Here is a 13,015-nt window from a genome sequence, read left to right as displayed (position 1 = left end):
TCTAGTGGACTGGAGTGGAATTCACAATTCAAATTAACCATGCGGTGTCAGCCTGTTGAGGCTAATGAACGTTGAAATGTGTTGTTTCAGTGTCACATTACAAAATGTAGTTGGGCAAAATAGCCATTTTGAAAGCTTCTCAGGTGTAAATTACACGTGCAGGTCAAGCGGTGGCTGGTCACAACCTTGGAATGAAAGTAAGCTTATAACCGCGACGTTTACTCAGGCACACGTCAGGTAAATGCCAGCTAAGGCTGACCGATGGCACTTCCACGGGGTCGCCTTTGGTGACAACCAATTTCGTGATCTCTGATCTATGTCGCAATAAGGCGCGCATGTGTGACTGCGCCGTTTGTGTCGCCGCGAGTCAAAGAGCGGCGCCCGGGAGGATGGATGTGCCATTAGAGTCGGTGACACACACTCAAACTCCCATCCACTCAGCATGGGCAATCGATACGGCGACAGCGAGAGCCGGCTGGATGCAAACGGCGCGCAACAAGAGGTCCGAAGAGGGCCGAGGTATTGGCGTGGGATTGAACACAAAGCTCGGCAAAGTAAACGGCGGCTTGATAAACAGCACGGCGGGACGCGAGCTGCCGCGCAAAGGTCCTTGTCTAAATGTCAAGAGGTCCGCGGCGCCGAGGAAAGAGAGCCATGCATTATACATGAGGCTTGTCGAACGGCATGAAAATGTCCCGATACTGACCGACTGCGCCGTTTTGATGGCCACAAAGCGGTGGTTGCCTTCCTTGCCGCAGACGTAGCCGAACGCTCTGTGGTCCGTGATGTCCTTGGCGATGTAGGAGATCTCGTGGACGGCGTGGTGGTGTTGCAGGACCTGAAGAGAGACCCACGTGAATGCAAATTAGTTCTTTGTTATTTTATTGTACTTACCGCACTATACTGCAGGAATATATATATATGGTGCTTTGCCATACAAATTGAATTTGTTCTGTGAAGAAATAAAATAGTTGATGCCACATTTTTTTGTTGCTTCAATTCAATGGATGTTGTACTGATCCCTTCTCGTGAGTGCACCTTGAGAAAATGAGATGCATCCCAAGGGGATAATCTTCCAAGCAATAAACCAATAAATAAACCAATATTGCAGACATCGATTCAGTATACTGTATACAGCTCCTCAGTAAGCCGCAGTAATAATTGTCATTCTTCGCAGAGGATAAAGATAATGTGCCTGTGAGTATTGTTTCAGGTGAATTTTTCAAAATCAAATCTGACAGCCATTTATTATCAGCAACTGTAACAAGAAGTTTGAAATGCTATGAAAGTGTTTTGGGAAAATAGGGTCCTTGCACTGATATGAAGCAGAATAAATCTCAAGTTTGGTGAGAATAGTTTTGGATTAGTTTTATTTTTGTTGGACTATTTTCTTTTAGTTTTACTTTTTAGAGCAGGTAAGTTCGTTATTATTTTGTCGAAAATGTTTAGCTTTATTTTTGTTAGTTTTAGTCTAAGATTTAGGTTTTTTTTCCCGTTTTTTTTATTTTTTATTCTACAATGGAGGCTTTGTCGAGTACATGCACAAACTACAGTTTTCAAACGACTGATGTTCCCACTTCTGTATGGACAAATGGTAATATCAAAATATTACCAAAATACTTTTAAAATTAACCTCAAAAGCTAATGTATTATATTAAGTGACAAAGATGACTATAGGACATTTTCACATTATAGTTCGTTTTATAAAACTAAGATATAGTTTCAGTTGTCATTTTTTGAAAACATTAAAATTTTCATTTCAATCTTGATTTTTTTTTTCTCTTTCTCAACTTTAGTTTTAGTTATTTTGTTAGTTTTCCGAGGACTCGTTGAAAAATGTGGTTGAAATGGTGAACGCAGCCTCTACACCTCTTGTGCACAAAATGATTCCAAATCAGTAGGATTATGCTTACACTTATGGAGAAGGTTAGTCATCTCAACATTTTTGAAAAAAATTTGAAAATTAACACGGAGACAGTAACAAGTAAATAGGGTTTAATTTATTTGTTTAATGTCAACATCTGTTGTCTTGTGTTACACAATTGTATGTGTTGACAAAAAAAAATAAATCAACAGGGCTCTTGCACTAACATAAACAAATGTAAATCTTTGGAGATTCAGCCATCTTGAATTTCATATTTTCCAAATTCCTGTGCATATGACGTGTCCCGACATACAGAAACGCTGCCATGTATTAATGTAGCAACAAACACCCTCCGTCATCGGGGGCCCGTGTTAAACTGTGGCCTCTTCACTGTTGCCTGTGTCGGGGGCGCCGAGCTGGCATTGCCCATGGCAGATGGCCGGGTTATTGTATTGTTTTGGGCGGGTTGACTAGTGTGGGGGTGGGGGGATGGGGGGGGGGTATCAGTGACAATCACAGCTCAGCAAGCTGTCGACTTGATCGCTTCATCTGTGCCCACATGGCGAAAACACAACACGCGTCCTCGAAGTCAGGCTAAAATGTGCACTCTGTTGTTGTTGTTGTTGTGCCAGACACATACCTGCGACAGAGATGTAATCCGCAATGACTCTTTCATAATTAATAATTAGGCTAACGATTATCACCGTTCCCCCCGATTGACCTGAAAATGGCAGCCGAGGCTCCACACACAACACAAAGTGGTTATTGAATTATCTCGAGGAATGTGTGTGCGTGAAAGTGTGTGCGTAGGTGACAGGGCGCACGGAACAGCTTGAAGGGGGCAGCAGCCTCTCCAAATTCAAATTGATTTCACGTCCCGAAAGCCAAAAACGCGACAATCACCTCTGGACTGAGATTGATTGATAAAGTGCACAAGTGGCACCAACCTCATGCAAACAAAGAAAAACTTTTCCGAGACGTTATACTGAGGGAATATTAATTTTTTTGACAAGACGTAACAGGAATCTTCCTGGGATACTGGAATGTAAACAATGTATACAAAAAAATGGCACAAATATACATTTTATTGTGTTCCTAAAACACAAGTAGTTGAATTGTATAGTTAATGAGATCATATTGTGCAATAAATAATCAAAAATAATAAATCTGTTTCATAGTCGCCGCGGGAAAAGAAATGAAAGAATTCTATGCATTTCATGCATTTACTCTAGCAATTTGTTTTCGAGAATCATTTGTAGTCCCTTTATCCAAAATTCAATATGAAACCTTGAAAAATGCATTTCAACAACAAAAGCCTTCACAAATGCTTAATGTGCCTGATGGGCAAGATCAATACGGCCCTGACAACAATGATGCTCATATTTTTGCAAAGAAGAATGGAATATTTGGATGGGGTGACTTCAAAAGCTCTTAATATAACACAAATATTGACCGATACGGCCAGGCTTTGAAATCATTCACAATTAATTGATTTCTCGCTTTGAACTCGGGGAGCCGGTCCAAATTTCTGTCACTCTACTTGAACAATAAATGTATTTTAATATGCAATTCTGGCTGTCAATCGGGTTTTTGTGTTTTTATTCATGTTTGTATGGTGCAATTAGCTTAAATATTCACATTTTGTCGGGTCATTTTAGTTTTATCAAGCATATTTACCTTCTTTTCCCCTGACAGACTGTCAGTGACAATGAAGAATGTTTGCACAAACGCAAAGTCAATAGAGAGCGATGTCTTGTTTTCCCTTCTGGTGAACGCGCCATATTCCTGGAATGCCCCCCCCAAAAAAAAAAAAAAAAAAAGATAACAAAGCCCCTGATGACAAATTAGTGCAACGTAGACAAGCCAGCCAGAACAAGTTTAAGGCTTCGATGTTATTGTTGTCTACACACAAACAGGTCAAGGTGGTTTCACCGTGTAAATACCTGGAAATAAAAGCTGAACTTATTCATGTCTCATATTCGTCTGTTGATGTCATTCTTTTGACGTTTTTACATCTATATAAAAAAGTAATAAAGAAATTGGCCTCAGTGTAGGTACAATAGATGGCGGTTTGCAAGGATAGCAAAATTGCTGATTCACTTTCTGCCATTTATTGGATGCGACAGACAGTGAATACAAAATGAGAACACTTGCAAAGAGCTGCTGTATGCCACGGCTCACGACTTGATACTCACATGCAGACGAACCTGGCAAGTTGAGCCAACTTGACTTCTGACACTCGTTTCTTTTGTTGTATTATGTTTTTACATAATACAGTGCACTATATTGTCATTGCATGTCGCAAGCACAGAGCAATGAAATTCAACTGAACAGTTAAAATCATGACCAATAGAGGGAGACAGAACGGGAAGCCTGGCGGGTCGCCGAAACGGTGTCCTGATTTCTCAGATGAAAAAAGAAAGGAATAAGGAAGCGAGAGTTGAAAAAATAGCCCCTGAACTATGTTCCTATATGGGAGGAGTACATTATGGATTTATTCAAAAGGTATGGATTTATTAAAAACATTACTTTTATTTATTTAATTATTGGATTAATGGCATTTTAGTTAATTAAAAAAAAAGTTTTAAAAACATAAATCCTTTAATTTTAATTAATTGACGGATTTATTATTATTATTATTATTATTATTATTATTATTATTGTTATTATTATTAGGGAACTAACCGCCTAATCCCCTGCTCAGTCAAAATTTTATTTGGTTGGGGGGAAAATATATATTTATTTTATTTTTTGGGGAATAAATGCATTCATACATGACAAAGTGACATGGCAGAAAAAAAAAAAAAATTCTCGTCCGGACGAGATATATATATATATATATATATATATATATATATATATATATATATATATATATATATATTTTTTTTTTTTTTTTTTTTTTTTCCTCCCATGTCACGTGTAACATGAAAAATTGTCATGGCACAAATTCAACCCACCAAAAAGTAACAGTAATTTTAGATCCACTTTTTTTTTTTTTTTACCTCATCTACAAACGATCTGGTCCATCTGGTTTGAGCGCACAAAAATGTACCCACCCCTGACCTAGCGGGTCCAACTGTCACAATAACATTCCTGCGCACATGTGCCTTTCCAAAGAAGCGCGCGCGCGTCTGAAAAGTGAGCTGCGGAGAGAGGGGAACATGCCCTCTGTTAAGATTAATGTCTCCTCTCTTCTTCCCCTCCATCTCAAGCGCCGGCCCTCCCTCCGCTCCGGACGACCTTCCCTCCTTCGGGAGAGAGCGGCCATCCATCCTGTGGGCCGAGCAGGCGCATCCATCCGCCCATCCGGCTGAGTGATGCGCGGGCCTGGAATGAGACTGTCAAGAACCCTGAACCTCAGCAGAGTCATTCCGGCTGTCTCCCTCCCTCCCTCTCTCTCTCTCTACGGCTTTCCATTAGGACTGATAGTGAGGATGGCGTATCACTACAGTTAATATTAATGTGTGGAGACAGAGGACAAAGTCTCCCTATGGGGAGCTTTTCTTTGACATATGCTTGCCTATTCCCCAGCCGTCCCACCAACTTGGTCCGTCTTGTGTCTTTATTTCATCGTCCCCGCATCTCTCGGCGCCGAGACAAAGACTGACGACGGACATAAAAAGAGGCATGACGAACGAACGGCACTGCACGGCGGGATGAGCTCGGCTGGGTGAAATACGGCCGCCACGCGGGAGGCCAGCGGTCACCGGCGCCGCGCTTCTGAGTTACGGTTGGATACGCGCCACGGAGGTGTAAATCTCCAGGATCAGCGCCGTGGCTAATAAAGGCGGGTGCAAGGAGGGCAGCTGGCTTCATATTGCTGCTTGCCCCCCCCACCCCGTTCACGGTCATTCGGATAAAGTGAGGCGGCTCACGCTGCATTTTTATACGTTAGCGGCACTTGCTAATGCTAAGCGCCATGTTGTAAAATTGTGCACCAAACAAACAGTGGTACTCAAATGGGGGTACGAGTACACCTGGAGGTACGCAAAGGCACTCCAGGGGTTACATAAGATTTTAAATATATTTAAAAAGTATATGTAAATATTTCTAAAATACTATACATAAGTTCATAAAATGAATTTTAGATTCAGTAGGCAACCCAGCATTTCCCCCGTACCAGAATGGTTTGACCCAACTTGTCATATGCCACCTAGAATCACCTGTCAATCACTTGAAAACTTTATTTAAAATTCAGTTAATTGTTTCTTTTTGAGAACAGAGCTTTACGATGATCCCAAATGATGACACTTGTGCTGATAATAATCTGTATGTGCACAAATATTTATTTATAATTAAATTATTAACTTATTTTTTTTTATTTATCTTTTTATTTCCAAATTTAAGAGATCACATGAATACAAATAGAGTTCCAAAGTTTAATAATAAATCAGCTAATTATGGCACAGCACTCATTATTTTTTAATTTTATTTTTTCCTTCAATCAGAAATGCTTTGCGCAGGTTTCAGGGTACTTGGTTGAAATTTATTTATTTTTTTAAATCAGGGGTTACATCACTGAAAAAAGGTTGAGAGCCACTGCAGTAGATGATTGTGATTAGTCGAGTTTATTACTGCTTATAAGTTCATTAATTGAATGCATTGTGCCATGGATTGAATTATTATTTTTTAAACAACGCATGGAAAAACGACGAGGCCAATCTGCGAATAGTGAAAATTTGCACATAATTGAATTGCATATAATTGAAAAAAAAAAACATTTATATTCAGTATTTTTTTTTTACATTAATCGGCCGATTAATCGTTATTTTTTTTTTCCTGCCAAATATTGATATCGGCATAGGGCTAAAAAAAAATAAAAATAATAATAATAATAATAATAAAAATTCATATTGGTCAAGCCCGAGTCAAAAGTCCAGAAAAGGTAAAATTTGGTTCAGAGAATCACTTTGAACATGAATATTAGCCACAATGCTAACGATGACATGCTAAGAAAAGAAAAAAAAACGCAGACGCAGAGGATGAAGAAACAAAAGTTATGTCGTTTACATGGAGGCAGACAATGGGACGGCCATGTTCTCTCATCTACCCTCGGCCTTGTTCTCAGGGTTTCAATTAGGACCTCCTGATTTCCCCCGGGGCCCCCCTCGTTCGCCCAGAGATGCCTCATTAACGGCGCAAACACACAATGCTGCATGTTGGCCTGCCCATTAGCAAACACACACACACACTCAGATAGAAGGAGCGGTTTGCTTACCCCTGACTTCTCATCAAAGATCTTGATCCCTCCAAAGGAAACCGTCAGGAACACTTTCTGCTTGTGTTCCCCTTTGGACCGCGCCGCTGCAGCGATACCCTGAGGGCACAACATTGACAAATACAACAAACATGGATTTAATCAGCAGAGCAATATTGCTTGACATGTATTCCGCATCAATTAAGGGGTGGCTGATCCTATCGCCCGACGGAATAATGATCAAGAAAACCAACAGAATAATTATATATATTTTTTTTTGTACCAGTGTACACTATCACACGTTTGGTACGCAGGTGTTTTGTAAAGTAAAAGCTGTCAGACTCAAAGGAGGAATCGCAAAATCAACAGCCAGTGACGAAATAAGACGGGACAGGTGTGCGCCGAAGTTCATTTGCAACGCCTGGTGAAAACCGCAGCGATGGCCCAAAATGACACGGTGATGATTAATAAATACCACAAATGCCCGTATGAGGCCGAGGTCGCATTTGCCTGAATAGGAGGAGAGAGAAGCAGCTCGCATGAAAGAGAAGGTGAAGGAGATCAGAGAAAAGCTCTTGATGGATTTGCTGTAGCCGTAAATGAGGAGGAGGGAAGGCGTTTGATCAATGAGCTGTCTCTCCTTTCCTCGGCCCGGTGCCACCTCGAGCTTTTTCTCCCAATTCAAATACCTCCTGTAGGGGCTCTTCCAGCTTTCCAACTCATGAAGACGTTGCGGTGAAATGACTTAAAATGCTTTTACAGCTCACAGTTCTCCAAATATGTGGAAGAGGAGATGGCCAAATGCACACACTCACTGGCAAGAGCCAGCCTGCTGTTACACCAAAACTTGTCAGCGCTATGTTGAGAGCTAACCTGCCAAGAGATAGCCAAACACCTGGTGGAATGCACACACTGGCCGCTGATATCTCACACACTGTTAGGCATACACTTGCTGGCGAGATCCATCCCACAGTTACACTTGCTGGCAAGATCCAGTCCGCTGTTATACAGTATACAAATCCTTGACTTGGCAAGATGTTGAAAGCAGGACTGCCTAGTGACGTCAAACAGGAGACAGAGAAACACCGGCTGGAGCACACACACTTGCCGGTGAGATTCAGCCCACTTTTACACATACACTTCCTGGCAAGATGACATGAGCCAGCTTGCTGCGTCATGCAGTACACTCGCCAGGTTAGATCCAACAGAAATTTAAACTTTCTGGCGAGATCCAGCTCGCTGTTAACGCATACACTTGCCGGCGAGATGATGAGAGACAGCCTGTAAAGCCCACTCCGGTGTCAACTCGATGTTGGGATCCAGCCCACAGTTAAACACTCACTGGTGAGATCCTACCCATTGTTACATGTACACACTAGCTGGCGAGAGCCAGCCCATGAAGCTTCTCTCTCGTCGAAAAGCTTATGCTCCACCCTCAGTTGTCACGGTAACAGAATCTATTACACGTCAACGACCCAATAGTATAAGGGGTGGGATAAGGGATGGTTCATGTACAGACAAAGTTTTTATAATTTAAGGGTGTTGATATTAGCTTAAAATGTAAAACAAAACAAAACAAAATATAACGCGTCTCCTTTAAAACCCCGCTCCTGTTTCCTCATCTATCTTCATCCTCCCTCATCTTCCTCACTCACCTCTCATCCGAATTATTCTCCGGCGCGGCTTCCCTTTTCCTGCTAACTAGCCCATCTGTCTTCCTCTGCCTGTAATTGTTCCTGTCCTTGCAAATGAGACTTTCACCCCGCGTGGCCCTCTCTCATCCATATCGCTAGCTAACCTCGCCTCTTGATGTTCTTCTTTTCTGAAAAACTTGCTCCAAGCTAGAGACTAAAAAAAAATAAAGGCCTCCACTACAATAAATGATTGTTGAAGCATTTTTTTTTTACTTTCTGCAGAAGAGCAACATGGCAGTTGAGTAAAGACCTGGTAAAAAAACAAACAAAACAAAAAAACAAAACAAAAATAAACACCTCCCCTAAATAAATACATGTCAAAGCTCTGGTTTACATTTCTACCATGCCAAACAGCAAAGTTGCAGTTATATTAATTAAAGATATGGGCAAAAAATAAAGTCCTCGCCCTTAATAAATAGGGATGTAACGATATCCAAACATCACGATACGATATTATCACGATATGAAGGTCACAATAAGATAGTTGTCACGACATTGTGGTGGGGTTGGCGATATTTAAAAAAAGGTCACAAAATTGTAAAAAAATAAGATAAAAAAAAAATAAAAAAAAATAAAAAGGGCTCATACTAAAAAAAAAAGCACAACATTGTGCTTTTGTACATAATAGCAATGCATATAATAAAAAAACACCTACAATCTCTAATATCAATATTGAGGCACTTACTCGCTAATGCAAGCACACATTGATCGCTTCACAAGTAAATTAGGTTTCCCTTCATCTGATAATTAGCATAGATTTTAAACATAAAAGGCCAAAACATCCCTAATGAAAATTAAATTGCACTAATAAACTAGCCACTAGAGGGTGCTAGAACTGCACAAATGGAAATCAACCTGTAACTGCAGTTGAGTAACGAAAGACTCACTGTTTGAAGAATGCTGATAATGTGATGATGATAATATCTAATATTATTTAGAGGCTGACTATCCTTACCTTGAGCTTCATCATGGAATCCTGACAGAGTTTGTCTCCGCGGGCCGCGGTGACCTCGTCCAGGCCGATCAGCTTCGCCTTGTAGCGGACGCCGTCGCCCTTAAAGCGCCTGATGAGAGTCGCCTCGCTGCGATCCTGCCCTGCAAACACGCACGCGCACACTTTGAAGCCTGACGTTCAAGGTCCTCCATCATTTTTTACCTTGGGGATAATCAATCTCGCACAGCAGAAAAGACCATCACTGATCTGAGTAAAAAAAAAAAAAAAAAGTGATGTTATGTGTTATCGCATGAATGACACCAATCAATACGCTCGTGTTCTCGTCTCTTTTTGGACATTTTTTTTTTTCCCTGTTCTTATCTCCTCCATTGTGTGAGAATGTCAGCATTGGAGTGTCGGTTGTGACGTTGCCGTGTTGACCTGGCAACTCCATGTGAGCACGTGTGCTGAATACAGAAGAGACGAAGAGGAGGTGCTTCACCTTGGTGGTATTTTTAATATGCAGTTATTTGTCAAAAGTATTGGGTCACCTGCCCATCAGTTGGCGGTGGTGAGTCCTGTTTCGCTTACATCTTACTTTGGCGTGAACATTTAGAGTCACAAACTAGAACCAGCACCTTTACAGTCACTGATACGTAAATTCATCGAGTACATTTACATTTCTCACGACACCTTCCGTAGTTTTAGATCTGTCAATGCATTTTTATTTTGCCATCAAAAGCCCTCTCTCAGTATTGTTTTTGTGTTTTTTACAGTTTAAGGTGTCACAAAAAGCAAACAATATTAGCGTCAGTGTTTGCCGTTTCCTTAAGCTCGTTTTTACAAAATAAAATTCAAAAAAAGGATTTTTGGTGAAAGCGACCCACGTTCTTGCTGATTACTAAAGAATGGAAAAAGCTTGAATTTATTTTTAATATTGTTACGGAGCACAACATTCTCAGAATCTTGTAAGATGATTTAAAAATTTTTAAAATGGCTGACAATATGGGGAACTCGGTTTTGAAAATGGCTAATTGGAGTCCACCTGCGGTAAATGAATATTTTTTTCTTTATAAATTTGTAAAACTTTCCTCAAGGTACATTTCTTGTATGTTTACCTAATGTGGTGTTGTGGGTAGAATTTTAACTCAAACCCAAAAAACGTGTAAATGCGTTTTTTTTTTTTTTTTTTTTAATACATTGTACTTCACTCCCCAAACCGTATTTTATTGTATTTATATTTGTTTTATTGTGCTTCATGTGAGTGCTTTGATGCAGCTTCTCACATGAAGAGGTAGCTTAAACCAATGGTAATTACAAAAAAAGCAGCCAGCAGGTGGCAGCAAAGTATAAGAGCTCAGCCAGGGCCATGTTGCAACAAGCTCTTTTTGCCAGTGGTTTCAACAAGTTTGTGAATAATGGTGAAACTTAACTATATTCTAATGCTAATTGCTGCAAAACAGAAACAGATACAAATATACTTTTTTTTCCTGATGAAAGAAGAGACTCTTATCTTTCTTTTGGTAGTTTCAATGCTTTTATAGCAATAGAACACAATATTCTGTGGAACTTACAAAATCAGTCAAAAGCCTGTAAAACAGCCGGGAATGAAGGTGGTTGCATCAGTGAAAATGGCTGCGAGTGAATGAGGCCGGCAAAATATTGTGTTCTCTTTCGGAATATGGCTGTAATATAACTAGATGTAGAAAAAAAAATGAACCAGTGTAACTACATCCCGTACGCACTCTATGTAGCGAGATGCTTACAAGCTTCACTATAGCAAACGCCGTAACTCTCAGCGTAATAGTTTCCTCCTTGGCCCGAGGCGCTGTTAAGTAATACATTCACACCGCACGGACAGGGGGGGGGAACCCTTTTAATGTTTTTAATCTCCATTCCAGTCGGGTATACGCTCTAAATCAGCAGGTAAAGCCAACGGGTACCCACGCGGGGTGATGATAATGCAGCGTCGCTCGAGTAATTCATCGACGCATTAGCGCCGTGACCCTCGGAAGGTCGGACAGCGGTGGAGGCGATGAAGAGGTCCCTCTCCTCCTCTTCATCACCAAGGCCTTGCATTGTTGTGAGTGTTGCTGGGCAACAAATGTGGGAGTGGCTGTCACTTTTTGGCAGATATGTGAAGGCAGGGGCTTAGTGCCATTAGTGGGGTTTACTGTACTGTACTGTATACTGTATACTTACAAGGGACAAAAGTATTGGGACATCTGACCATTGCACTTTTTAAAACTCATTCACTCCCAGCCATTTTCACAGAAGCAGTTCCGTTCGCTCCCGGCTGTTTTACTGGATTTTGACTGATTTTGCAAGGTCCACAGAATATTGTGTTCAATTGCTATAAAAGCATGGAACATATCAAAAGAAAGATTAAAGTCTCTTCTTTCATCAGGAAAAAAAAAGTATGTTTCTATCTTTTTCCGTTTTGCAGCAATTAGCATTAGAAGAGAGCTAAGTTTTATCAGTTTTCACAAATCTATTCAAAATTGTAAGTAATTGAGCTTTTTTTCTACATGGCCCTAGTTGATCTCCTTTGCTCTGCTGCCACCTGCTGGCCGTTTGTGTAATAACTACCATTTCTGCAACTGTTCTTTGCAGTTGAGAGGCTGCATCAAAGCCTTCTGTATGCTCTAGCATTAAAAACAAAAAACAAACAAAAAACATATAAATACGTCTTTGGGACACTTAGAACATTAAAAAAAACATTTACACGTTATTGGGAGCAAATGAGTTAAAATTAAGCCACATTTGTTTTTTTGATTCTTTTTTTGTCGAACTTTGAGTTATGGTAAGGCATGGTAAGGCATGGTAAGGCATGGTAAACGGCTCAGCCGGCTTCCTATAGGTCATTCCAGCTGACGTCACTTTACCCAGAATGCTTAGCGACCGCTAACCCTCTTGGGGCAAACAATCCATAGAAAGACACAGAGGGAGCATCGTTTTCTGTGAGCGATTCGTCTAAACATGACAAATGTACCAAAAAACGTCCATAGTTATCGTGACACACTAGAACCAGCCATTCTTAGCCGGTATCGGCAAAAGCTGACCTGTGGCTTCCATCTCAATCCATTATCCATCACTGTTACTATATTTAGCCAAGTTCGGAGTCGAGTGTATGTTTGTGTCTGTATGTGTGTCACAAGCCGGAAACATGTTTAATCTACTATTATTAACCAAATTAACTCATTTGCTCCCAAACACGTATATATACGTTCTATTTTAAATATTACCATGCTCCCAAAGACGTATTTATACGGTTTTTTTTGGGGGTTTGTTTTATGCTAGAGCATACAGACGGCTTTGATGCA

At 40.6% G+C, this 13,015-nt stretch overlaps 1 protein-coding gene across 3 annotated transcripts in view; it reads right to left on the bottom strand.

Annotated features, from left to right (window-relative positions):
* Positions 1-13,015, bottom strand: part of dab1a (DAB adaptor protein 1a) — a 221,073-nt gene that overhangs the window by 33,416 nt on the left and 174,642 nt on the right. For all 3 annotated transcript variants that reach the window (XM_077534768.1, XM_077534766.1, XM_077534767.1), the window contains 3 exons: positions 9,714-9,853; positions 7,086-7,184; positions 707-838 (listed from right to left, as the gene is read on the bottom strand). In XM_077534768.1, coding sequence (XP_077390894.1) covers positions 707-838; positions 7,086-7,184; positions 9,714-9,853 — 371 coding nt within the window. The remainder of the gene's footprint in view (positions 1-706; positions 839-7,085; positions 7,185-9,713; positions 9,854-13,015) is intronic.

The sequence above is a fragment of the Festucalex cinctus genome, chromosome 10 (genome assembly GCF_051991245.1).
Source record: "Festucalex cinctus isolate MCC-2025b chromosome 10, RoL_Fcin_1.0, whole genome shotgun sequence".
NCBI classification, from domain to species: Eukaryota; Metazoa; Chordata; class Actinopteri; order Syngnathiformes; family Syngnathidae; genus Festucalex; species Festucalex cinctus.
The sequence above is the reverse complement of the archived record's forward strand: the minus strand, read 5'-3'. Positions and strand labels throughout refer to the sequence as shown.